This window comes from Gossypium hirsutum, chromosome D13 (assembly GCF_007990345.1).
Source record: "Gossypium hirsutum isolate 1008001.06 chromosome D13, Gossypium_hirsutum_v2.1, whole genome shotgun sequence".
NCBI classification, from domain to species: domain Eukaryota; kingdom Viridiplantae; phylum Streptophyta; class Magnoliopsida; order Malvales; family Malvaceae; genus Gossypium; species Gossypium hirsutum.
Genome location: NC_053449.1, coordinates 8,710,477 through 8,738,472, shown reverse-complemented (window position 1 = coordinate 8,738,472; position 27,996 = coordinate 8,710,477). Strand labels below are relative to the sequence as shown.

At 32.9% G+C, this 27,996-nt stretch overlaps 1 protein-coding gene across 3 annotated transcripts; it reads left to right on the top strand.

Moving 5' to 3' along the window:
- The first annotated feature begins 1,429 nt into the window (after positions 1 to 1,429).
- Positions 1,430 to 17,709, top strand: LOC107919879 (myosin-1). 3 transcript variants are annotated; one of them, XM_041110193.1, is made up of 24 exons: positions 1,430 to 1,718; positions 2,260 to 2,575; positions 2,691 to 2,792; positions 2,871 to 3,014; positions 3,111 to 3,261; positions 3,364 to 3,391; positions 4,199 to 4,364; positions 4,495 to 4,558; positions 4,673 to 4,686; positions 4,777 to 4,861; positions 5,229 to 5,332; positions 5,442 to 5,580; positions 6,795 to 6,913; positions 7,657 to 7,809; positions 7,912 to 8,001; positions 8,557 to 8,634; positions 8,895 to 9,053; positions 9,500 to 9,706; positions 10,981 to 11,186; positions 11,337 to 11,472; positions 11,597 to 11,726; positions 11,822 to 11,968; positions 16,581 to 16,645; positions 16,830 to 17,709. In XM_041110193.1, the coding sequence occupies exons 2-24, from the start codon at positions 2,264 to 2,266 to the stop codon at positions 17,487 to 17,489; spliced, it is 3,459 nt and encodes a 1,152-aa protein (XP_040966127.1). In that variant the 5' UTR covers positions 1,430 to 1,718; positions 2,260 to 2,263; the 3' UTR covers positions 17,490 to 17,709. The 3 variants fall into 3 exon arrangements, with proteins under 3 accessions (XP_040966127.1, XP_016704777.2, XP_016704778.2); XM_016849288.2 differs by lacking the exon at positions 1,430 to 1,718 and having other exon boundaries at positions 1,952 to 2,575; XM_016849289.2 differs by lacking the exon at positions 1,430 to 1,718 and having other exon boundaries at positions 2,158 to 2,575; positions 2,694 to 2,792.
- Positions 17,710 to 27,996: the final 10,287 nt, after the last annotated feature.

Genomic DNA, 27,996 nt, shown 5'->3' with positions numbered 1-27,996 from the left:
TTATTGATACGGTCCAGAAAACCCTAGTTAAATACATTTTGAACAACAATTTTTAATTTGATATTTAAACTTGGATTTTATTAAAGTGTGATGATGTGATATTCTAAAATTATATTATGTTTTTACTTGAAAATTTATATTTTTAAAAAATAAAATTATAAACTTTTTTATTTTTTTAATTTATGTATTTTTTAAAAAAATTTAGGTGATGGCTTGATATTTTTAAAGAAATCTAAGTTTAGAGACTAAATTGTGAAAACTGTTAAGTTCCAAAATTAATATGAGCAAAAAATAAATTCAAGGACTAAATTAAAAATTTATCAAAATTAAGAATTTATCCTTTTTCAAAATGCATTTTTTTTGAATGAAAATTTGCATTTCTATCCATACCATAACGATAAATATATCATTTTTATTTCATTATCGATATGCATTAGTATGATTTTGTGTACCATTTTATTATATTTATAGATATTCTAAATTATTTTTCATATATATTTATATATTTAAATGTAACTTTAATATATGGACACTGGATTAGCTCTCATGGATGGTTTGTCTTAAGTTTTATTATTATTATTTTTGTTTTAATTTCCAGAAATTTAGCTTTTAATATTTATTATTATTCTAATTTCCTTTTATCATTTTGATTCCAATTTTAAATTATTTTTAAAAAAAATTTAATTGATATTGTCGTGATAGCTTATGAGAAAGTTCATAAGTTTAAAAAAAATTATCTACGTTCACAATAAAACACATATGGACTGTTACATGAATTGTCATGTTAGTATCATTAAAAATTTTAATAGTTCAATTAATTTTTTATTAAAAAAATAAATTAACTAAAATTTAAAGATTGAAAGTTAAAAGCAATAAAAAAATAAAAGTGATAAAATGCATAACTATTTTAAAATAAAAAAAAGTAAGCTCATTTAATGATAAAAAGTACATACAAAATCTAAAATTAATCATATAATATCACGTGGGTTAGATTTATTAGTAATTGCTTAATTAACAAATGAAACTAATTGTGTTAATGCATTTAGCTGCACTGATATACCGAAGAATAGTAAAAAGTATTAAATTGGACATTTTTTCTTGTACTACCATTGGATATCGCGTAAAAATTTAGGGGCAAATGTGACATTAAACTTTAAAATATCAAAAAGCCCCCGCCGTCAATATTTTGAAAATAGGTGGTAAATTAGTCTTTTCATTTGAAATTCATAAAACGTTAAAATCTTCATTTGAATACGGTCGGTATTCGGTAATTAAAAAACCTCCAAAATTCAAAAATTTCAGGGAAAAGTGAATTAAAAAAAAAAGAAAGAAAATTCCATATATATAAATTTTAAAATTGTATTTTCCCATTAATGCGTGAAGCTGCCGAAAAAAAAAAAAACAGAGGTAAGCGAAAAAGCTGCATCCTTCTCATGATATCCAATTTTCTATTTGATTTTTATTTTCTCAGCATTTTCTCGGAAACCAAACAGACCTTTTACACTGTCAATTCTACTTTATTTGAAAGAGTGTATACAGTGAACTTCCTTTTAAGGCTTTAATTTAAAACGATAAGACTTGGCTTTTGCCGGCATTTTGCTCTGCTTCTTGCTTAGTAATGTTAATTACTTGGAATCTCGAAGGTGTTCTAGGATTTTGAGATCGATCGAAGCTCTGAAGTGAATATTTTATTTTATTTTTATATATTTTATTGTTCGGTAAGTGAAGAAAATTCTGATATTTCTGCTTTTAATTTATTGCTATTTTCTTGCTTGCTTGGATCTGGTTAGTTTAGGCATATTGTTCCATGAGAAAATAGAGAAATGAAGGAAAAAGTTATTAATGCTGATAATTCTTTACAACTGCTTTGAAATAGTTATAGTCATTAAATAATTATTTCCTTATTTTATATGTTATTGATGTTTTTATATTTCTAAGCAACCTAGGTCCGTTTATGAAAAGGAGTAGTGAAACTACACGAAGCATGTTAATGGTGACTGAGGATTGAAGAGCACTAGGGTCTGTGTCTTAAACAATGGTCCCCGCCATTTGCATTGCTTGGATAAGTCTTCCAGTGGGGTCTTATATTAAAGCTAAATAGAACTTTTGGTGAACTGGAAAAAAGTTCACCTTTATGATCTCAAACCTTTATACTTAAAGCTCAAACCTCAGAGTTGTGAACCACTTAGGAGAAATGTCTCAGAAAACTGAGGTTCTTCCTTCCCACCGGTTTACTAAATCTTGGCCTGTTGATTTTAGGTTCATGGGTTCTCCGACTTGCGATCCCATTGGATATGCTGATGGAAATTTGGGGAACAATGGTGTAACCAACTTGAGTTCCCCTGCAAGGAATGGTGATTCAGGGGGCAGGGTTGTTGAGAGAGTTGAAAATGGTGTTGCTGACACTGAACAGGCAAATGAGGATTCACCATATAGCGGGAATGTTTTGTTGGTTGAAAATAGGCCTTCTGTGGGTGATGAGGACTTGGACTCTGCAGCAGCACCATTGCCTTCAGTATCAAAATCTAACATTGGACACAGATGGAGTGACATAACTTCGTACGGTACCAAAAAGGTAATTTATGGCTCTTGGTTTTATATTAGGTTAGCCCTTGTGGTTTTGATAGGATCTACTCTTTGCTATATTTATGCAAAATTTCATACTGACTGACTTAATCTTGCGGTTTCAGAAGGTTCAGTGTTGGTTTCAACATCCAAATGGGAATTGGGAGCTGGGGAGAGTAATATCAACTTCAGGAACGGAGTCTGTTATATCACTTCCTGATGGGAAAGTAAGCAAATATTAAGCAAGCTTGGAGAATAGGTTCTTACATTTAGTATATATGCATTTACTTGTATTCCAATTGTAGGTTTTAAAGGTGAACTCTGATAGTTTGATACCTGCAAATCCTGATATCCTTGACGGGGTGGATGATCTCATGCAACTTAGTTACTTAAATGAGCCATCGGTGTTGTTCAATCTCCAATATAGATACAAGCAAGATATGATATATGTAAGAGCTCAAACTTGTTTTATATAACTTTTTAACCTGCTACTAAAGGTAAGTGTTCCTCTAATGCTGTTATTCTGATGATCGTACTCAATCTAGACGAAAGCAGGACCAGTTTTGGTTGCCATCAATCCTTTTAAAAAAGTTCCTTTATATGGCAATGACTACATTGAAGCATACAAGAATAAATCCATTGAGAGCCCGCATGTCTATGCAATTGCTGATACAGCCATCCGGGAGATGACACGTGGTATTGTTGGTTTCTTAAAGTTGTTAGGTTGATTTTTATTTTTCTCAATTTTGTTATTATCAGGAATCTGTGGTTTTAGTATGGTTCTTTGTTTTTTGGCAGATGAAGTAAATCAATCTATCATCATAAGGTAGGTCTTCTTTGTCTTTTTTTTCCCTTCTCTGTTAATATATTTTACATGGATTTTCAACCAGTTTTATTTTATGCGCATCCTATACAGAGTCCTTCTTACTTATTATTTTGATAATAGAAAACTAGTAACACATTCTGCCGACGATTGTTGAATAAAAATATCAGAGTTTACCTATAAAAGCAACCAGTCTCTCCTTTGGCTATAAAGATGCTCTGTTATGTAGCTCTGCTTTCTTTGGTAATAAGGATCAAATACTTAAAAAGTAAATTGCTTGTCAGATGCTGAGACTGTAGGACATGTTGAAACATGCATGATTGCAAATACTTATATTGAGTTAGGATACAATTAAGATGAAAAAGAGGAGCACAGTTTTTTGAAGAATTACCTCTATCTTTGCCTCCTATTAAAGTTGGTGCTCTGATTTTTGATTTATTCCGTGTTTAGGATGTCTAAATTTGGACATGAATTAGTAAAGTATCTTTTGTACTGTTGCATTATTTTTCCTACTTCAGATTAGTTTAAGTTATCTCTGTATAGACTCTTTCTTGTCTGTGGATGTATAAATATTTTGTTCTCTGATTAGCATCCTTTTTGGTACCTTTGCTAGTTTTACACAGTTCGGCAAATTTGTGATGTGGAATGTAAAGCCTTAAATTTTATAAGAGTAAATTGAATTTTTAATAATTTGTATTAAAATATCTGATCATAATCATGGAGCACATTTCGGGGATTTATTATAGCTCTTGTTTGTTTTTTATCACATGTGCATATGCATGTAATGGTTGTGTTGCTATTTGCTGGTAGTGGTGAGAGTGGGGCAGGAAAAACTGAGACAGCAAAGATAGCAATGCAATATTTGGCAGTTCTTGGTGGTGGGAGCGGAATAGAGTATGAAATCTTGAAGACCAATCCTATCCTAGAAGCATTTGGTAATGCAAAAACATTGAGAAATGACAACTCAAGCCGTTTTGTAAGTTCCATGTTCTTTCATGGCTATCAAAGTGTACCTTGGTTTTAACTTAACCAATTTGCATAGCATTCAAATTTACTGAAATTTGATGGGATTTCAGCTACTAATAATTTGGGTTGATATTTTTCAGGGAAAGTTGATTGAAATCCATTTTAGTGAAACTGGAAAAATATCTGGAGCCAAGATTCAAACCTGTAAGTGCAGTTACTACTAGATCCCAAAATGATATTTATTTGAGCCTATTTATTTCTCCTTCCTGAAATGAGTAACTAACATCAAGTTTGAATTTGTTCTTCTTCACATGGCAGTTCTACTAGAGAAGGTAATTTTTACACAACCTTGTTCTTATGTGCTGTTGGATCTATTATTTTTCTGAAATATAAGTTGCTGAGTTAATCTATTATACGAACAGTCTAGAGTGGTCCAATGTGCAGAGGGAGAAAGGTCATACCACATATTTTATCAGCTTTGTGCTGGTGCTCCTCGTGCTCTCCGAGGTAAGTTTCTTGCTATCTTTTCTTTCTTTAGTCTAATGTACTTCCCCTTGGTAACAACTAGGGATTCAAGTTTGTTGCTAGATTGCGTATGGTTAGTTCATCTTTGAGCTTGTCTCATGGTACACTTTTTGATGTTCAGTAGCAAATTAGAGTTTTCCATTGTGAAGGCTTGAAAACATATGTGTTACATTTTTGACTCTCCTAATGTGATAGCAGAAAAGTATCCATGAGATAACTAGTTAGTTGTTGTCTTTCTTTTTATGCTGTTAGTTTTCTAGAATAATCTCTTTATTTGAGTAATCATTTTCTATCTTTTGCCTCATTAAATTATGTTCTTTGCCTTTGTTCATTCAATTTTGGCCTACAGAGAAGCTAAATTTGAAGGATGTGGACGAGTATAAATATTTGAAGCAGAGTAATTGCTATTCTATTACTGGGGTTAATGATGCTGAACATTTTCACATAGTTAAGGTACTTATTTATCATGAATATTATCTCTTTAATCTATTTATGTTTGTTATGATTCATACTTTAAACCTGAGAAAGTAATTGGCATATACTGTTTTGTGTATAATTTCAGGAAGCTTTGGATATTGTCCATGTTAGCAAAGAAGACCAAGAGAGTGTGTTTGCAATGCTTGCTGCAGTACTGTGGCTGGGAAATGTCTCATTCACCATTATTGATAATGAAAACCATGTAGAAGCTGTGCAAGATGAAAGTAAGAATTTCCGTAAACCACTTAGAAAAGACTCTTGCTACCTGGATTAGCTTCATGTTTTTAGATTCTATTAATGTTGTTATTATACCTCGTGACCCTTCATAGATGTTCAGAAGTTTATCCATATAGCCTTTCCCCTACCCTTCCCCGCCAATCTCCTCATCTTTCTGACAATTGACTTTAATTGGAGAGGGAAAAATGAAATAGAGGCACATGAGAAGCCAAACTAAAGACTATTAAATGGTTTTATTTGTCATTGATTAAGTTTAGTCTTTGCTTTGGTGTTATATTTAAGTTATTTAACTTTTCTTATTGCCAATTAATTTTAGGTTGGATGCTTAGAAAATGGTTGTAGAGTCTAATTTGTCTGTTAAACCTAGGGGTGTAATTGAGCCAAGTGAAGCTCAGGCTATAAGATGCTCAAGCTTGAGCTTGGCTTGAAGAAATTTGAGGCACAACTTGAGTACAATTGAGTTTAATTTCGGTATAAAAATTGAAAGCTCGATTCATGCTTGACTTCAAAACTCAATCATTTATGCTTGAGCTTGAGTTCGAGTTCAAATTGAGATTTTAAATTAAAAAGCTTAATAAGACTCATGAGCTACTCAAGTCAAGCATTAGGATACTTGATTTTGGCCTGTTTCAAGCTTGACTCTATCATGACCGAGCCAAGTTTGAATGTTTTTCGAGGTGAACCTGAGTACCTCCGGAAGATTGATGACTTGTTTAAACTCCAATTGCACTTGTTTGTTGTCTTAGTGATTTTATATCTTCTTTTGGATGGCAGTATTTTGTACCAGGGTCAAGGTATAATGTCCTGTGTACTAGATTTCTCCTTTTTATTTGTTTCCCTTGGTATTAGGTAGTTGACAGTTGTGTTTGCCTCTTATCTCTTTCCTTTTTAATGCTACTGGTATGCCTTCTTTCATTTCTTTTGTATTAAATGTCATGTTTTGGCTTATAAAATGGTCTTCATTATTTTATTCATATTGCTTTTGACTGAGCTTCATCTAATTTCTCCTTTTTATTTGTTTCCCTTGATATTAGGCAGTTGTGTTCGCTTCTTATCTCTTTCCTTTTTAATGCTGCTGATATGCCTTCTTTCATTTCCTTTGTATTAAATGTCAGATGTTTTGGCTTATAAAGTGGTCTTTTTATTCATATTGCTTTTGATTGAGCTTCGTCTAATATCTGAATACAACATTACTTTCCAGGTTTAATCAATGTTGCCAAGTTGATTGGATGTGACGCTGCAGACCTTAATCTGGCTTTATCAACTCGCAAAATGCGAGTTGGTAGTGATAATATTGTCCAAAAGCTAACACTATCACAGGTAAGAAACTAAGAATCCTTCTCTATAAAAATACTATACTGTAATTTGTCTAACAGGTCACAAAAAAAAAAGCATTTTATTTCACTTTATGGTAGAACATGTAAAGATGATTTCGTCCGATCAAGAATGTCTCCATTCTTAAATTTTCAATAGCATTTCTGTGACATCCTTCTTCTTCCTCATGGCCTGTTTATTGGCTGACTGGAAGAATGTTTGAATTGCTTTGATCCCAAATATTGTTCTCGTTCTACGCTACCTTATATCCACATCACTCTTCATTTTAAGGAAATCTCTGAACTGATGCCATATGGAAATTATATGGATATGACTGCTCTACTGTGTTTTGAAGAATCAAATTAGAGAACCAAATATGGCTGAACTTGCATGTATTACATCTTTCGGTTTGCAGTAGTGCTGCATATGCTTATCTAAATGAGCATGAAATTTATAATTGCAGGATTTACTCACTTTCTTTCATTCTACTGGCTGAGTTAAATAATCTTATTACTTTGTTTAGCTGTGTTTCATGCATGTCACTTTAGCTTCACAAAGTTTCTGAATCGCTTGCTTCTATTTCTTAAGTAGGTGTCAAAAGTTAAAGCTGTTTATTATTCCGGCCTTTGTTTGTGGAACTCTGGCTGATGACTGGCCTAGAATCTAACATTTTAAGTTGAAGCGATTTTATTTATATTCTTATATTGAACTTGCCGTGATTCATAATTAAGTTGTTCCTTCATTTTCAGGCGGTTGAGACAAGAGATGCCCTGGCAAAATCAATTTATGCTGGTTTGTTTGAGTGGCTGGTAGAGCAAATTAACAAATCACTTGCTGTTGGCAAGAGGCTAACAGGAAGATCTATCAGCATTCTTGATATTTATGGCTTTGAATCGTTTGATGTATGTTTTAATAATACTTTTATTCTCTCTCTGTCTCTATGGCTCCCTATACATCCAAATTGAAAATTTCTTTTGTTGTTCAATCAACAAATTTTTTTCCAGAGGAATAGTTTTGAGCAGTTCTGCATTAATTATGCAAATGAGAGATTGCAGCAGCATTTTAATCGCCATCTATTCAAGTTGGAACAGGAGGTAACTTTATTTTTTTTATCATATGATTGGATTAAGATTTTGTTGATTGATCAGAGTTTGTTATGGATTATAGTACCTGCATGAAACTTAATAGATTTCTTCTACCTTTTCGGTTCATTAAGTTTTGCACCGGCTAAAATGTGTAACGGAGGCTACAAATAATTACGAATTAGTATGAAGTAAAGACAGATATTACAGTTTTCTGTGCGCATTCATTGGCAGGGAAGAGTTAGTGTAGTAAACTAGGAGTGAATTGTTGAATCTTCAGTGATGATGATTGAAACTACTTTTTTGGATAATTGATGATGATTGAAGTATGCAGTCAACGTGAGGGCATGCATAAACTTCCTTCGTCGTGAACTAATGCAGAGAAGGATGCTGAAAAATCACCTCTTTAGAAAAACTCTTCAATAAATCTCTTTTTATTTATAAAAAGATAATAATAATTGCTTTGTTTTTTCTCTGACCAGTTAGTTTTATTTGGGAACTAACGTGATTTCATAAAAAAAAGACCTGTTAATTTTACAATGATTCTCGATCCTTTTTCCTTTTTAGGAATATATTCAAGATGGCATTGATTGGGCAAAAGTTGATTTTGATGACAACCAAGATTGTCTTCATCTTTTTGAAAAGGTAAGGAGTTCACTTTAATGATTCAACTTCACGGTATGCTTTTCTTGTACAGGCTTGGTTTAGGAAATAATGTGCTTTTGTAAAAATACCTTAGGCTAAGGTCTTGTGGAGGTTGCCTGCTTTGGAGCTAGTCTGATCTTGTTGTTCATCATAATGTCTGAAATATTGATGCTTGCATCTAGTACTGATAGCTTTTATCTTTTCAGCTTCAATTTATTAAACGAGCCTTTTCAAATCTTATGTTTTTAAGTTTTATGCAGAAACCTTTGGGATTGTTGTCTTTGTTAAATGAGGAGTCCACTTTTCCTAATGGCACGGACTACACTTTTGCCAACAAGCTCAAGCAACATCTGAATTCTAATCCTTGCTTTAAGGGAGAGCGAGAAAAGGCTTTCACTGTCTCCCATTTTGCAGGGGAGGTACTATTTTTTGTTGTCAGTTGCAGTATTCCTTTTTTGTGTTTCAAAGTGCTTGCTTGCGTCTCCTTGTTATTCGTTTGTTTAAAGTATTGGTGGAGGAAGAAAGATGCGTCACTTCTAGTTTTTACTAGATTTTCCTCCATGCATGTTGCTGGTAAATGATTTATAACATAGTGATTATCATAATTATAATAATTAAAATAATAAAATTGGTCAAATTTATTTTTACGCCTAATAAAAATAGATTAATTAATCTAATTTATTAGGAAATATTAATCATGGATATAATAGTTCATTTAAAAAAAATATTCAGGTTATAACTGTCATTATTTGCAATGCTGGAGTTGGTACATTTATATATGATAAAAAAATATGTTTACTGATAGATATTGATTTATTATTGCTACCTGACAAATATATAACAATTCATCTTGGTCCCAACCCAGGTCACATATGACACAACTGGATTTTTAGAGAAGAACAGAGACTTACTGCACCTGGATTCAATTCAACTACTGTCCTCGTGCTCATGCCACCTTCCTAAAGCATTTGCATCAAATATGCTTAACCAGTCTGAAAAGCCTGTAGTTGGTCCTTTACATAAGGCTGGTGGTGCAGATTCTCAGAAGTTAAGTGTTGCGACTAAATTTAAGGTGAAGTTCCTTACAAATTTCAAATCTTCCTTTCTTTCAGTATGAACAATCTTCATCATGTAATGTAATACACATGAATATGTGAAAGAAGTTTCTGTTGAATTACAGGCCTAAGTAATGTGCTAATGATTTGTATTTTCATTCTTGCTATTTAATTGAGGGTAGCGTATAGTTTTGTTTTGCTTATCCGTGTCTATAACAATCCATCAACATTTTATGAAATTTTGATGCTTTTGCAAAAGTTTTTGCTTCTTGCTATTGGGTATGAGGTTCATATACGTCTTAAGCTAAAATTGGCCATTGTTTATCTTATACTTGGAAGTGTCTTATTCTTCTTGTGTCAATTTTTAGGCTGCATGAAATGAAAACTTGATCAATTTGGGGTTGGTGGTCCATTGTCTTCGAAGTGATTCTTGCTTCTGTTTTGATTTGGTCTAGATTTAAATCGGTCTAATTATGCTCTCAGTCTCTATACTCTTTTTACTTTTGAAATTCATTCATCTACTTTTAATTCTATGGATTTAGTCGCTCTACTTGTCTAATTTAAAAATTAATGTCCAATTGACAAAATTGTCAATTGACCTCTGTTAAATTTGAAAATGTGTTATCAATTGAAATATAATTCCAAACATTTGAATATTAAATGGCGCATTCAAATTTAACAGAAATTCATTAACAATTTGATCAATTGAACTCCAATTTTCAGTTCATACAAGTAGAGGGACTAAATTGTTAGAATTAAAAGTAGAAGGCTTAAAGTTCAAAAGTTCTAGGAGTACAACGACCGAGTCCATAGTTAAACCCCTTTTATTGTGTTGCATTTAAAATCTTTTCAATTAACACACGAATCTCCTAATTCTCATTTTTCTCATTGCTTATTGGCTTATGTTCTTTTGCTTTTGCCTATGATGATTGTTTAATGTATGTGTGAGGTCCACTTGTTCTCAATGGAGGCAAGTCATGAATTGTTTTAAAAGTTTTTTCTCTAGGATTGAATCTTTTTCCCTTTTATGTTCCTTGAGAGAAACTATCTTGCATCCATGGACAGTAGGCATGACAATCCCACTGATTAGGGAGGCATACTGTTGATCATATTATTTTCAGTGAACTTACTGTAGTCCTAGATGAAATATTGATTTAGCTTTTTCACATTTTTGGCATATAAAAGAATTGAACCTCTTTGTGAATGTAAAGTCTATTGCTGTTTTAATGTTACAGTTAATGGTTAGTTTACCCTCTCTATTCCTCTTCTTATGTTACTTTCTATAACATAGGGTCAACTCTTCCAACTAATGCAACGTCTAGAGAGCACCACTCCACATTTCATACGTTGTATAAAGCCCAACAACTTTCAGTCTCCTGGATCATATGAGCAAGGACTTGTGTTGCAGCAATTGAGATGTTGTGGAGTCCTAGAGGTTGTTCGTATATCGCGGTCTGGCTATCCGACCAGAATGCCTCACCAGAAGTTTGCCAAAAGGTAAGAGGAAATCATTTTCTCTTTGTCAAAGGCAGAACCATTTAGCTTTTCTTTTTTACCCCATTTTTAGACGGTTTTGACTTTCGAGGGTTTATCTGATACTTTTCTACCTTTTGGTTTGGTGCTGGTTTGTTTTGTACCTTTCCTCAGGTATGGTTTTCTTCTACTGGAAAATGCTGCCTCGCAAGATTCACTTAGCGTTTCAGTTGCGATTCTTCATCAATTTAACATTTTGCCTGAGATGTATCAAGTTGGCTACACAAAATTGTTTTTCCGTACCGGACAGGTACAATAAAAGAAATTTGTCTGGAAAAATTGCTATCAATACTAGTTGGTATATCTCTTTGATGGTAAGAAAATTAAAAAGCTCTGCAATATTTTGATGAACTGACATAACATTATCCATGCAGATTGGGATTCTTGAGGATACACGAAATCGTACACTGCATGGCATTTTACGTGTTCAAAGCTGCTTTAGAGGACACCAAGCTCGCCGTCACTTTAAGGAGCTTCAAAGAGGCATTGCCACCATACAATCATGTATTCCTATTTTCTGTTTTTATCGCTTTAAATTAAGTTTATGCAAAATAAGGAACAGTCAAAAAACTTGATTTTCTTATTATCTCTTACTACAGTTGTCAGAGGAGATAAAACCAGGAAAGAATATGCTGTCTTACTGCAGAGACATAGAGCTGCTGTTATTATACAAAAGCAGATTAAAGGCATGAATGCTAAGAAAACATTCAAGAACATTAGAGATGCATCAATTGTGATACAATCAGGTATGCATTTAGGTTTTATTCTTCACTTGAGTTTAAGTATAAAATGCAAAGCAATATACTGTTTCTTTGAATTTTCTTCAAACTGGAGTTCAGAAGATCCAGAAATGGCCCAGGCTTCTGGATGCCATGGTCAGGTCAATTTGAGGATGGAAATGTTTTTATATTTTGACCACTAGTTTTGTTTATGTTAAAGATATGCAAACACGTCTAACCTGAAAGTTTTCAAGAGAGCATTTAATAAAACTGTTTTGTCTTTTATTAACTAAACAACTGAATTTAAATAGAGAAAAGAATCATAACCTATTTGGGAAAATAATTTTCTTATTCTAATAAACTACTAAAAGATAAGGAAAATAATTCCCTTATTCTAATAAATTACAAAAAGATAAAATAAAATATTCCTAGAATATCTCAAATAATTTATTCTAAGATTTATCTACCTAAATAAGATTTATCTACTTAAATAACTTTAAAATATATCTCAAAATATATGGGTTTCACATATTTCAACACCCTCCCTCAAGTTGGTGCATATATATCAATCATGCCTAACTTGCTTACAAGAAAATCAAAGCTTGTCTTAGAGAGCCATTTGGTGAGTATGTCAGCAATCTGTTGTTTTGAAGGAACAAACGGCATGCACACCTGGCCTTCTTCAATCTTCTCCTTGATAAAGTGTCTATCAATCTCAACATGTTTAGTTCTGTCATGCTGGGCTGGGTTGTGAGCAATACTAATGGCAGCTTTGCTATCACAGTACAACTTCATTGATGAAGTTATTGGTTTCCTCAGCTCTTGCATAATTCTTTTTAACCACATCATTTCACAAATTTCTTGAGCCATTGATCTAAACTCAGCCTCTGCACTACTTCTTGCTACAACATTTTGTTTTTTGCTTCGCCAAGTCACAAGGTTTCCCTATACAAATGTATGGTATCCTGATGTAGATCTTCTATATGTTATTGAGCCTGCCCAGTTTGCATCTGTATAAGCTTCAATTCCTTTTTGTTCGGATTTCTTGAAGAATAAGCCCTTTCCAGGTGAACTCTTCAAGTATCTCAGAATTCGAAATACTGCTTCTTCATGTTCCTCATGGGGGAGTGCATAAATTGACTTACTAAGCTCACTGCAAAAGCTATGTCTGGCCTTGTATGTGATAAGTAAATTAACTTACGGACTAATCTTTGGTACTGCCTTTTATCAACTAATCGACCTTTTTTATTTTCGAATTTTACATTTGGATCAATTGGTGTGTTAGTAGGGCGGCAACCACTCATCCTAGCCTCTTTTAAAAGATTAATCACATATTTTTTCTGAGAGACCACAAGACCCTTCTTTGATCGAGCAACTTCCATTCCAAGAAAGTATTTCAAAGGACTCAAGTCTTTGATCTCAAACTCCAATGCTAGATGCTCCTTGAGACGCCTTATTTCATCAACATCATCTCCTGTAAGAATGATATCATCGACATAAACTATAATAACTGCTATTCTACCTCTTTTTGAGTGTCGATAGAACATTGTGTGATCAGCTTGCCCTTGTGAGTAACCTTGTTTTTTAACAACTTGAGTGAACCGTTCAAACTAAGCTCGAGGAGACTGCTTTAGACCATACAAAGATTTCCTGAGCTTACATATTCGAGTTCCAAATTTTTTTTCAAAACCTGGAGGAGGATCCATGTAAACTTCTTCTTCAAGTTTCCCATTTAGGAAAGCATTCTTCACATCTAGCTGCTGTAAGGACCAATCAAGATTATTAGCAATTGATAAAAGAACTCTAACAGAATTTAATTTGGCTACTGGAGCAAATGTTTCAAGATAGTCTATCTCATATGTTTGAGTGTACCATTTAGCCACCAATCGGACTTTGTATCTATCTAAAGATCCATCCGATTTGAATTTGGTTGTGAACACCCATTTATAGCCCACAGGTTTTTTCCCTACAAGTAATTCCACTGTTTCCCATGTACCTGTTTTTTCAAGAGAGCGCATCTCTAAAATAGCCTCCTTCCACTCAGGAACTTGTAGCATCTTTCGTATTTTTGGGTATTTTCACAGTATCGAGACACGAAACAAACGTTGAGAATGTCGACGACAATGCTTTATAGGACACAAAGTTAGACATGAGATATTTGACAACATTTCTAACACCTTTTCTTTTAGCAATTGGAATATCTAAATCAAAAAATTTATTAGTTGGATTATGAGCTTTACCTGGACTTTTGACAAGATCTTGTGGATCGGATTCTTAGTGATGAATCTGGTGGATTCTACTTTCTTGATTTTGATTTCTTCTTGAGTAAACAATTAACTCATTTGTTTGTTCTTTATTCTTATGATCAGACTCTACACCTTCATACTCCTTTTCATTAACAACATTAACATTATTAATTTCTGTGTTAATCTAAATTCACCTTTCCCATTATTAGAATCCTTATGTTGTATATTCCTAGTGTTTTCTTGATCAATTATAGAATCTTCCTTACTATAATTCCCTCCTTGAACGTTAGAATCAAAGTAAGATTGCGTTTCAATAAATGTGACATCTATGGTAACAATAATCTTCCTATCAATTGGATCGTAACATTTGTAAACATTTTTATTAGAAGCATAGGCAACAAAAACACATTTTTTGCTTTAGGATCTAGTTTACCTTGGTTGTGAAGATGAACAAAAACACTACACCCAAAAACTCGGAGGGATAAATTTGTGATCAATTTAGAATTAGGAAAGTTATCTTTAAAGAAATTGAAAGGAGTTCTATAGTTTAGAGTTTTACTAGGCATTCTATTAATAAGCTATGTAATTGTTAATAAGGTTTCGCCCCAAAGATAATGTGGTACCTAACTAGTGAACATCAAGACTCTAGTTACTTCCAAAAGATGTATTTCGTGTCTATCTCATTGGTGGTTTTAAAAAACCTCGTGAATTAACTTGGGTTACAGGCGTGGTTCTGGCTGTGTTGATCGCATCTTTGGCGTAACAGGTTATTCGTTACCTCGGGACCAAATTGGTTATTGGGCAGTCAAAATCGTAACAGGCATTCCGGAAGCTATTTCGGTAATAGGATTGCCTTTGGTAGAGTTATTGGTCGTTTTTTTTTTCGGCAACCCCATTTTGTTGTGCTGTATTTGTACAAGAGCTTTGGTGGACTATACCATGTTTGGTTAAGAAAATACCTAATTGGTCACTAAAAAATTCCCCACCATTGTCACTACGAAGTACTTCTATTTTCACACCAAATTGTGTTTTCACCATAGCATAAAAAGACTGAAACACATTTTTAACTTTAGACTTATCTTTTAACAAAAACACCCAAAAAATGCGAGTATAATTATCAATAAATGTGACAAACCAATGTTTTCTTGAAAAAGTTGACTCTCGAAGGTCCTCAAACATCATTATGAATTAACGAAAAAGGTTTGGAAGCTTTATATTTTTGAGGTGAGAAGAATGATCAATGATGTTTAGCCAATTCACAAAATTCACAATGATATGAAGGACTTTTATTTTTAAGTAGATCAGGTAACAAATATCTTAAATAGTAAAAATTAGGATGTCCAAGCCTATAATGACAAATCATAACCTTATCAAAACTAGAAGCAAAATTTAAACATAAAGTAATTGTTGGTTGACTTAGATGGTCGTCGTCAAAAAAGTAAATTCTACTAGATTCTTTAGCATTGCCAATCATTCTCTCCGAGACTATGTCCTAAAATTTACACATAGAGGAGTTAAATATAACATGACAATTCGAAGACCGGGATAATTTACTGAACGATTTGAGATTACAAGCTAGATTTGGTACATGTAAAACATCATGTAAAACCAAGCAAGGCGAAATTTTAACAGTGCCTTTCTTGGCTATTGCCGAGAACGACCCATCTGTTACTTTGATTTTTTTGTTTCCTGCATAAGTTGTGTAAGTTGAAAAAAGAAAATTACTAATAGTCATGTGATCATTAGCTCCAGAATCAATGATCCACGTGTTTGTTTTACAAGGCCTGACACTGAAAAAATAGAAAAATCAGTACCTGATTGGGCAAAGGAGGAAGAAGGATTATTGGATGAGTTAGGAAGATAAGAATTCATCCGAAATTGTGGTGATTGAAAAAGCTTGTGTAGATGCTCTAGTTGTTTATTAGTGAATGGAGACCCTTCTAGAGAACTTTGGCCTTTATAATTTTTATTAGTTGTTTTAATAGTAAAACTTTCTTCCTCTGTTTGATTGCTGGATCTCTTATCTCCAACGAAGGCTGTTTTAACCATGATGCTACTAGAGATAACCTAACTCAGATGCCATGAAAGTTTTCAAGAGAGCATTTAATAAAACTGTTCTGTCTTTTATTAGCTAAACAACTGAATTTAAATAGAGAAAAGAATCATAACCTAATTGGGAAAATAATTCCCTTATTCTAATAAACTACTAAAAGATAAAATAAAATATTTCTAAAATATCTCAAATGATTTATTTTAAGATTTATCTACCAAAATAATTATAAAACATATCCCAAAATATCTGAGTTTCACATATTTCAACATAACCATGTATGAAATTAGAAAAGATATAGGAGTAATATACAATTAACAATTATACGTGCTCTATGCTGCAGCAATTCGTGGCTGGTCAGTCAGAAGATGCTCTGGAGATATTGGATTCAAGTCTGGGGTCCCTAAGGTACTATGTCCATCTTATTGTGTTTAACTCATAAATTTGAATTATGGTCATCTTTATGTAATCAGACTCTACACGTGGGATTGATTGAATTTTTAATTAAATTTGACTTTTTCTTAAAAGATATGTGTATTCATCCTTGTCTTATTTGCATTTGAGAGTTGAGAAACTTGCCACTCTGATACAGGCGGATGAACCAGACGAGGTGCTGGTCAAGTCATCATTTCTTGCTGAACTACAGCACCGAGTTCTTAAAGCCGAGGCTGCTCTGCGGGAGAAAGAAGAGGAGAATGATATCCTCCACCAGCGGCTCCTACAATATGAAAACCGTTGGTCCGAATACGAGCTAAAAATGAAGTCCATGGAAGAAGTGTGGCAGAAACAAATGAGGTCGCTACAATCCAGCCTCTCCATTGCAAAGAAGAGCCTAGCAGTTGACGAGTCGGAGAGGAGTTCAGATGCATCAATTAACACGAGTGATGATAGAGAGTATTGCTGGGACACGGGTAATAACCTTAAGGTCCCTGAGAGCAACGGCTTGAGACCAATGAGTACAGGTTTAAGCGTTATAAGCCGGTTGGCCGAGGAATTTGAGCAGAGGAGTCAAGTCTTTGGTGATGATGCAAAGTTCTTGGTGGAAGTAAAATCAGGTCAGGTTGATGCAAGCCTGAACCCGGACCATGAGCTTAGAAGGTTGAAGCAGATGTTCGAAACTTGGAAGAAGGATTATGCGACGAGATTACGAGAAACGAAAGTGGTATTGAATAAACTAGGAAGCGAAGACGGTGCACTTGACAAGGTGAAAAAGAAGTTCTGGGGCAGGAGGAACAGCACCAGGTATAATTAAGCTAACTTATAATTTGCTGTGTTGCTATTAGATGCATATTTCTATATTGGTAACCATGAATTATTGCATAGAGAAATTGTGAGAGTTTTGTTATTATAAACTGAGTTCAAAACTGAAGTGAAGACGCCAGTTTATTCTCATGCATACTGCATTCTCAAATTTTAATTATGTATATTGTTTTTTAAAAAGCCTATGTCCACAAAGTTCGAGCTTTGTATTATGATAAACCTCAGTTTAATTGCTTTTTGTTTGGAATGCTGGAATGCTTGTATTATTCTGTGTAAATAATACTTATAAATTCTTCGAGTTTGACTAAAAGCATTCTTGAATCGAGATTGAGCTTTGAGCAACAAGAGCTATCAAGTGAGCTGAATTTGAGTGTTTTAATACTCAATTCGAGCAGCTTAAGAGCCTAATGGAACATTTTATTTATAAATCATGTAAATGAGCTTAATGAAGTTAAACTTGAATATTGGATTTTATTTTGAGTCGTTTAAATAATTGTATTTGATCAAGCTTGAGCTTCTCTTTGCTTGAGCTCTATTCCGCTCGATTACAACGGTAGGTATTATTATTACTCTTTAGTTTTCAACTAAATTTATGTATGTCCGGGTCAATTTTTTGAACCGATGAGTTTCTGATATTTAGAAAATTCTGAATAAAAATATTAAGTTGAAAACGGATTTGAATTTGACATTGGTTCAACATTAAAAGTTGGAGTTTGGTTATGCTGATCTTAATTTTTTTTCCATGATAATGCTTAATGTATTTTTTATTATAGGTATTATGTAATTTACACTATATAAAGGATAAATATGTATGATATTGTAGTATGAGATTTAAAAAAAATGTTATTTTGTGATATAAAATTGGATAAAAGAGTGAAATATATTATTTAATAAACAATTTAATTTTATTCAACACCTAAATAATTTACATTCAAAATAATTTAAGTCAGAAGATATTAACACTGTTGATAAAGGTTAACGCTTTGGGTCATTGAATGTCTAAGTTCAAGTTATATTATGCATAATTGTTGAATTTAGTTTGGATTATTTTAGTTTTTAGTTTATTCTTTTTTAGTATTGGTTTGATTATGTATTATAGTTACTTGAATGTATATTTATGATTGTATTATATTTATACTTATAAATTCTAAAAAAGAGAAAAATAATGGAGAAATTAGGCAGAAATGCTATCTTTGAATGAAAAATAGGGTTTTAGGCTAATATTTGGAAAATTTAGAGATGTAGGTTGATTTTGGTGAGTTGGTATATAGGTGGTGAAAGCACTCCCTGCTGGATGTGTCTTTTGCTAATATAGCAAGTCTATAGGGGAAAAGCGCGCCTTGTTAGTGTGCCACGTTAGTAGCTATTAGGATTTCTAATTTTAGGTTTAATTAGAGCCGTTTGACAAAAAAAAATGGAAAAAAAATTATGACCGTTGGATCAAAATATAAAAAAAATTGAGAAAATTTTAATGGTTTTTATCTCGAGAATCCCTTGATAACTTTTTAGTTTGAATTTTTTTTAAATGTATTGTCTTTTCCATATTAGATGGCAGAGCCTTCATGTAAAATAGATGTTTGGAATCTTGGGTAGAGTTTTTCAAATTTTGTGTAGTCATGTCAGATATTTTCCAACATTTTGAAAAATATTTTATATTTGGCGATAGAGTTTTACTGTAAAATGAAGTTGATATGGAGAAAGATTTCAGAGTTAAATTTCGAGGATAAAACTTACATGCTGAAAAGAAGATTGTTGATGTTAAAAATATGAAATTATTTTATTCATTTACTCAAAAAAGTTCGTAATTGCTACAATATAAGTTGAAATAGAGCCCAACATATTAAATTAGTTCAAGTAAGTAAAAGAATACTTATGGTTGTTACCTTGTTTGAATTTAGTTAAGAAATTTGATATCTACAAATTTATGTGTTAGTAATTTATGTTGTGACAATATATAGGAATAATAATAAATATTTTTTTTGTATAATATTATCAAATTTATTTTTATTAAACTTGTGAAACACGTTTTTTTCGAAGACGAGTAAAAAAATTAGAGCCATTATTTATTACGATGATAAATTGTGTCATTGGCATCATGTTCGTTTTTGTATTTGTCCAATCTATAGATTTGGCTTTTAGCAGAAGCATCAAACTGAATGAGCTTTTATCAAGAATTAGAAGAAAGTCTTGGATTCAAGCTGGAGGAGAATCTCGAGCTTGAAATATAGATGCCTAACGTCAATAAACCCTGTAAGATATGCTACATTTAAGCTAAATGGCGAAGCAAATGTTGAGTTAATGCTTGATGAGAATTGCTCAACTGAGAATGTTGTAGTAGAGCTATATGCCCAGTTTGGCAAATATAGAGGAAGGTGGTCTGAGTTCGTGATTTTTCGTAATCCGGAGTAGCTGATTAAACTAGTTTTCATACTTAAGAAGCTTGAATACGAGTAATTTTAGCATGTTTTAGTTATGTTTTCCATCTTAGCTTTAAATTTAATGAAAAAAATGTATTTTGAGTTGTTTTATGGCCTTAGGGGCCGAATGAGGCCTAAGGGTGAACTAATGTACTAAGTGAGTGTGCAGGACATCATTCAAAGACAAAATAGCTCAAGGCTGGTCGCTGTGTTGCAACACGGGAAGTTCAATGTCGAAACGGAGGGATCAAAATACAAGAATTTTAAGACTGCCTTTGGTGTCGCGGCACAGCTATAGGATGTCGTGATACACCCCTAAAGCCAAACCTAAACCAGGTAGACTGCCTTCAGTGTCACAACACATGCACTAGAGTGTCGCAACATCATCCTTGTACGAGAATAAATATGAGACAGTCTGTACAATGGAAATTAACACGAAAACGTCAACTAACCTAGGGTTGAGGACGACGACCAAGCCTAACTCTATAAATAGGCTTAGTTAGCACTTGTTTAGGGACAACTTTTCAGACTCTAAGTTTCTCTATATAATTTTAGTTTCAGTTTTTCTTTTTTTAGGCTTTAGGTTTATTTTCAATTCTTTTCTGTTCGTGTCCTTTGGAGGACTTATTTTTGTAAACGTGATCAAATGTTTGAGGATTATTGCACTTCATCAATCAAATACAAACATGATTCTCTAAAGTCTACTTTTGATTTATTCTTTATGCATATATTTATTATCAAGTTTATTATGTTTATGGATTCTATAAGGAACTAATCCTCTTATGGGGGATTAGTGGGTGGAGGCGTGATTAACTAATTGTTATGTAGGGTTTTCTTAGAGGATTAATTGTTTGGGAGAGGAAGAACTTAAACCCTAGGCTTTACAACCATAGGAAGTCATTTAGGTGAGAATTAACCCAAAATTGGTATGGCTTATCCGTGAAAACCTTAGCTCGTAATTGGTCTGGACTGTAAGGTCGTGATATAAGTAGTTCTTGCCGACTCGTTAGTTTAGTGGAAGATCGAGAGATCCTACTAGGGTGACGACTAGTTGATTGAATATAAACCCGAAATAGGAATTAGTTATGACCATCGAAGCGAACTAATCACCCATGTCTAGATTTGATTAAGTTTTAGAAATTAGTTATCCAAAGTCCATTTTATTTATGCAGTTTTTTTATTTCTTTATTTATAAAAATATAAAAGTCATTTCTTTATGTTTTATCTTAATATAATTTATTTAAATTACTAATTAATTCTATTTGCGTTTAAGTTAAGTTTAATTTAGTACTTGTCGTTGTTGTAAAACTATATTACAACTTGACTCATATACTTGCAGACACCACCTCAATTCCATATATTTAGTTCTAGTATTTATACTCTGGCGTTAATATGTTCGGAGGCGGTCAGTTCGTCAACCATTGTTGTTAATATGTCCAATAACACGAAAGGTGGCCAGGAATAGGAAGCAGAAAGTCCAAAAACACAGTTGTGTGATGGTTTTACGATGTTGTAAAGCTCGTATCAGGGAATACTAGAATAATCAATGCGAATGTATACTTTGGTTGGAGCCTTTGATTGCAACTTTGGCATACCCTTAGGGTTGGTTGGTAACTTGAACGTGAAGATCTCGACATAACATTCTATGAGCACTTTTCATTCCAACATCAGCATGTCGATTTCTTATGCTTGAAACCCTTACACGGGTATGCCTTTAAGTTAAATGGAAAAAATTTTCGTAGGTAATTTTGGTTTTTACGTAGGGTTGCCAAGAAAGAATGATGTTCTCCCTACCACCTACACCGGTGAAGGGATATCCAATCTAGTATATGATTCAACAACTCAGGTTGATAATGAAGAGGAATGAAAAAGTGATGAAACCGATAATGATCCAATTCGAAAGTCCCACTCCAATGATTCGTAAATTGCATTATTTTCTGAATCAGAGGCTGCTCCTATTGAACTAGAGGGGAGTGATTCTAACAATGAAGTTTAAAATAATACTGGAGGAACCCAACCAGATTTTACACTATATGCACCTTTACCCCACATGCTTAATGTTGACATTGATGCTTAACACGGGTAGAATTTATAGAATCCCCTCATAGAAGATGGCCATGCAGGTTCTTCTACAAATTTCAATGATTTACAAGTTGGAATGAAGTTTTCCTCCAAAGATGCTGTTAATACTACATTAAAGCGATATAGCATAATGTATGGAGGTTAATTTTCAAGTTACAAAATCACGAGCAGAAAAATATGAGGTGAAATGCATAAAGTACGACAATAGATGTCCCTGGAAAATCAAAGCATTAGTGAGGAAGAAGACAAGATTGTGGACGATAAATAAATATGATACTTTACATACTTGTGTTGTGTTGGGTCGCCATGATGCCCCGTGGCGTAGTGAAAAAATTATTCTGGCGATCCAAACCAGGAATCCATGCACGAGGAACGAATCGAGAAGGAAAGGTTTGAGAATATACCTTTCAAAATCTAAAAAATATAGATGAACCACTGCTGGTTTAATCCCTTTCGTATGCTGTTGATCCAAAGCCGCAATAGGATCATCTCGGCCTCTATGTAGTCCACCCAGTTGTGAATGAACAAACAAAAACTCTCTTTGAACGTTTTAGAGAGTTTTTTTTTAAAATGCGGCTTCTAGACCTAGGTTTATTTTCCTTTTCGTGGTTAATATTGGTAACACTCTTTCACCTTAGGGTTTTTATGATTCCTATAACGCCTTGAATTATTTATCTTTATTTTTGTGAAATTTGTTAGAAATGAGTATTTGCTTCAATGGTTAAGAGTTCTGGAGGTGTGCTTGAGGTCTTGGGTTCAAGCCTCAGTTTTAGTAATTTTGCTATATTTGATCACAGCCTTATCCCTTTGGGGTGGGCTTATGTTATGTTTTTTGTGAACTCATGTCAGAATAAGCCTGTTGGTTCAAGATGTAATGTGTTAGCTTATCTTAGGGTCTTGTGTTTGAATCCCTGCGTGAGCGTGAGTGATAATTTTTGCTTCGGTTGTCTGATAGAGTTTGGGTGGAAGTGAAATTTTGAGGTAGTTAGATATGGTTAATGGGTGAGATTTAGTGGGATTGTGTAGTTAGTGGGTTAGTGGGTTAGTTGGAGTTAGAGGAATTTAGGGATTGTTTATTTTATTTTATTTTAATTTATTTTTCCCAAAATTCTTTTTCCCGTTTGAAGTCATTTTTATTTTTTTCTCTGTCTTCTTTGTTTCGTCTCTATTTTTCCTCTTTCTGTTTGGCCACTATTCTCGTTCCTCGTTGCGTTGGGTATTGTCGGTTTCTTCGTACAATTTTGTAGGTAAGGATTCGTTATGTTTTTTTTGAAGAAGTCTTAGTTAATATTTTAGCACTTGGTTTGACATTTAGATGTTTTGTGCATCATTTTGCTAGATAATACTCAGGATATTCGAAACTCCTCGGTCGTTTAGTAAAGCTTCGGGGCTGCCGTTTCGTAGGTAAGATTTTGAAACGATTAAGAATGCAGTGTGGTAGTGGAAACAATTTTGTTGCTTTGTAGTTGAGGGGTAATTCGATTGAAATCGAGGAATTAAGACTGATTTTGGGAGTTTTGATTGATGGATTGTAGGTTCTGGTCGTCTTGGGATTGCTGTAGCATAAAAAATGAACCAGGTGTGTAATGAAAACACGAGAAAATAAGGTTCAACGAAAGTCACAAAGTGGCTTGTCGATGCCACACGGGAGTGTGCTCGACCGAGTGGCTGGCCATGTGCGATACACGACTGTGTGATGGGCAAGTGTGTGGCCGTGTGCGTCAAACGTGCTAGGTCGATTTAGGTGTCTGGGCTGTGGGCCAGGCCATGTGGGCCCAAAATTTTAAAATTTTCCCTAGGGTCGCACGTGTCGTTTCGGTCAACTGTGGGCCTTCCGTAGGGTCGGTAAGGGCAAAACAAACCCTAATGCATGAGATCTATTATTCTGATAGACTGATCTGAGTTTAGAAAAACTAATATTTATGTCTAATTATGTTCTATAAGCATGTATGATATCTGTATGCGAGTATGCAGCTCATGTTAAATCTATTTATTTTGTATATTTGTATTCTGTATCTGTATATGTGGAGGGTTTTGTTTGTTGGAGGAAGTGTTCTATGAGGAATAATATGCTGTTATTTTGGCAGCACAACTGTAAATTATTCTGATAAGTGTCACATAGACACTATGTGGTGTGTAGGGTTGGGTGGGTGTTTTATACCTCACATGGTGTGTTGGGATGGTTGGAAGGTGTGTAGAGGTTGGGGGTAGGACTTTGCATATCTGTATGTTTCTGATAATCTGATTCTGATAAGGACTTATATCTACTTCTGTTCTGATATATTGAAATTTTGAATTTGATGCATGTATGTTTCCGTTGAGTTACACACTGAGTTTATGAAAACTCACATTTGTTGTCTGTTCTTTCAGGTAATCCTCAGACATAGGCAGGTCGGTGCGATGGAGTCTCAGCGGTGACCACTAGCTCTAAAACTATTTGATTAACGGTTTTTATTTAAAAATATGGATTATTTTTGAGATTTTTGTAATTTTGGGACTTTCTGGACTGTTTGTTTTAATTTTGGTTTTGGATGTGTTTTTGACTTTTATACTGCGATGTTTGAGAAAACCACGGTTTTACGCAAATAAAAATTTTTCTGAAAACACAAACTCGGTTTTCAACTTTAACAATATCAAACTTCTGCTGCAAAATAAGTATTCTGAAAGAGAAAATTAACAATGTTTTCCTTAATGGAAATAATAACATGTTTGATAAAATGTGGATTCTTTTTAGTAACAATTAAACGTGAGAAATCTAACACAATAGGATTGATTTCAAAACTCTTCTTCGTAACACTCCCAGGTTCTGCCATAATGTCTAGGCTAGGTTTGAGGTGCTACAATTCATTTTTATTTTAATATCCATATTAAAACCGGAATCACCCCTTTTTGGTGCCAGAAAATATATGAAAAATATCATAATGTAATATCCTTTCCAAAAAAGATATTAATTTCCATATATTTTATGTTTGATCGAAATTATTGTAACGCTTTATTTTAATAATTTCGGTAAATAATACATAATTAATATTTTCATACATTTATTTTAAATATGTTCTCTATTCTTGTACACCGAATTTGTACATATAATGTGGTTATTATTTAACTATAAAATTAAATTAATTCAATAATTAATATAATTCTCGTGACAGTTAAATTTAATACTAACTGTGTTTAGATTCTGTTCGTTTCAACCATAGGATGTGACCTTGTAGGCTCTTGTAATATTGGTAGTAATACTAGAACACTTTTAACATTATAAGTAATAAGTGACATCTAGTAATGCATCATCGCTACCCAAGTTACAAGAAGTCGTGGTTCGACATAACCTTTCTGTGATAAATTTTCATGTATTATATCCTTTTTTCCTTTATATCTCAATTGGAAACAAGTTAAGGAATAATCACACTTGCAAAGTCCAATCGCATGTTTCTTGATACCTGAAGTAGACTATAATAAACAAATAAATGTTATATCTCATATTAACTTATTTGAGCATGGTCATGCATTTCTAGCCTCACTTCATCAAGTGGCCTAAGATATTGCTCCCATTATGTAGGAGGGACAAATCCTATCTTGATCAATCATATCCCACTACATAGATTGTGGTATACCCAACATCAGTCTTTATAGTACAACCTGTTACAGTAGACGTTTGACTGTATCAAAATATACGACTCACTATGTTGGGCCAATGATGATCTCAAGTCTAATGATCATATACATAGTTATTACTATGAGTATTGTTGTGACTATTATATAATAATCCAAGAAGTAATACAATTATCGACAAAATTTATCTCTAAACTGAATGAGATAATCATTTGGTAAAATTTGTAATATTATTGATGAGAAGTATGCTTAAACCATAGATGAAGTTCTTTAATATGCAAATAATTAACTTTGCATCGTCAGACACAAAGTTTTCTAGTTGCACCATATAAATGTATGATTAATGTTACCATTGAGAAACCATTAACTTAATATTCATCTGATGCAGCTTAAGGTCAAAATATTCTACTAAAGCCATTATAACCCTTTCTCTAGTGGACCTTTTTAATGACATTCACTTTTGAGGTTGTTGAGTTTGTTCTTCTGGAATGATTACCTCATCTTGAATAGGGAGTTGTTCAACATTGTCTTATTGAGGCTCTGGATTCACTTCTTAATCAATGATAGGTATGAAAACCTAAACATTGTCAAAAGTGATAGTAGAAACTGAGTTAGAATTCAATTCATCCTTAAAAGTAATGTCTCTAACCTTATTTCTCCCTCCAAAAACAACATCCTAAAAGAATGTTGCAATTCTCATATAAAAAATATTTCTAATTGTGGGATTATAAAACTCATAGCCCTTAGATCGCTCAGAATTTCCTTGACCCTTATACTTTATAGACATCGAAGAAGTCAGAAGTGATGTCATTTCAACCTTATCATTTTTAGCAAAATGTTTCTCAATTTCGTCAAGGAAACTTTAGCCTGAGTAATCTTTTTAGACTCTTTGCCCCTAAAGGCTTTTGAAATGTTGTATTTCATGATCATTAGACTCATACAATTTGAATGATCCCACCTCTTAAAATCCCTTTTAACATAAGGGGTGTTTTCCACAGTGAGACGTGCGGATTGTTCTTCCCTTAGTGCAGTGTCTATGTTCATACAACCAAACACTATAAGTAAGTGCATTTTCCATTCGTTGAAATTAGTCCTATTAAGAATGGGCATAGAATTTATATTAGCAGATATTGTGGCAGTAGAAGATGAATTAGCTGAATATAGAAAAAAAATAAATAAAAATAAGCTCACATCAATATTCATAATTAAACAATAAATTTAGGATAATGGCTAATCCCATCTCAAGATACCAAACACAACATTAATATCAAGTCTTTGGACAATAATATTAAGAGTAAGCGGTACTCTTGTTGTAGCAATCAAACATTGAAAATAAATTATATCAAACAATAATTTAATCTTTGGACTAACATATTGCTCATATAAAGTGATTTATAATTGTCACACATTTATCACCACAAATTTCGTTGAAATTCTACCAAATATTAACTTACCTGTGAGTCAATTAATAAACACATGAATCACAAAAACATATAATCATCTTGATATTTTAAATAAACAAATCTATGTAAAAGAGGTCACTTTGGTGGCATTTTGTTTCAACTAATCTATTTAAAATATTAGACATCCTTAATTAAAACCTAAAGCCAAAATCTAAATTTATTTGTTTCAAAATATTTCTTTTAATTTCATCTTTCAATCAAAATATATGTATATATATTTATCCCAAAACAACATACAATGATGTTGGCAAATATAATAATAGCTGAATAAATCATAAACCATAAACAACCTCATATAAGACTTCGAATTTAAACCAAAATAATTTGAATAAAGCTAAACCTCATCTCAAGATATCGGACACTCCATTAATAATTTATCTTTAGACAAAATATTAACTTGTTAAGTGATATATTGGTGTAATTATAAAATATTTACAATAAGAACATGTCAAATCATAAATATTCCTTTGGACCAATTTATGGCGTACATGTAAAACGAATAATTATCACATGTTTATTACCATAGTTGCACATGTAATATTATTAACCTTCAATTGAGCCGATCAATATTAACATAACTTAAGTTACATGCACACAACCTTTTATATTTTAAAACAAAATAATTTATACAAAAAAAAATTACTTTGGTGACTTATTGCTTCAATTAAGTTATTTTAAAAAATATATATAAACATACCAATATTCAAATTTAAAATTTACCCAATAGTCAAATGTCAAAACTATTTTTTATTGCTTTATAAACTCCGAAATAACCCAAAATAAGGTTGTCTTAATAATGATAAAAAACCGAAAATTTTATTCTTTGACTGGTTTTTTGTTGTTGTTTCAAAATCACATATATCAAAACCAAATAGAAATAATGTAGTGGTTCAAAGCTAAATAATTAACAAGCACATGTATACAT

Excerpts from the sequence above, each read along its gene's own strand:
- LOC107919879 (XM_016849288.2), top strand. The coding sequence starts at position 2,195 with ATGTCTCAGAAAACTGAGGTTCTTCCTTCCCACCGGTTTACTAAATCT. Across the intron at positions 3,015-3,110 it reads ACAAGCAAGATATGATATAT|ACGAAAGCAGGACCAGTTTT; the intron begins GTAAGAGCTCAA and ends TACTCAATCTAG. Across the intron at positions 6,914-7,656 it reads AAAAGCTAACACTATCACAG|GCGGTTGAGACAAGAGATGC; the intron begins GTAAGAAACTAA and ends CTTCATTTTCAG.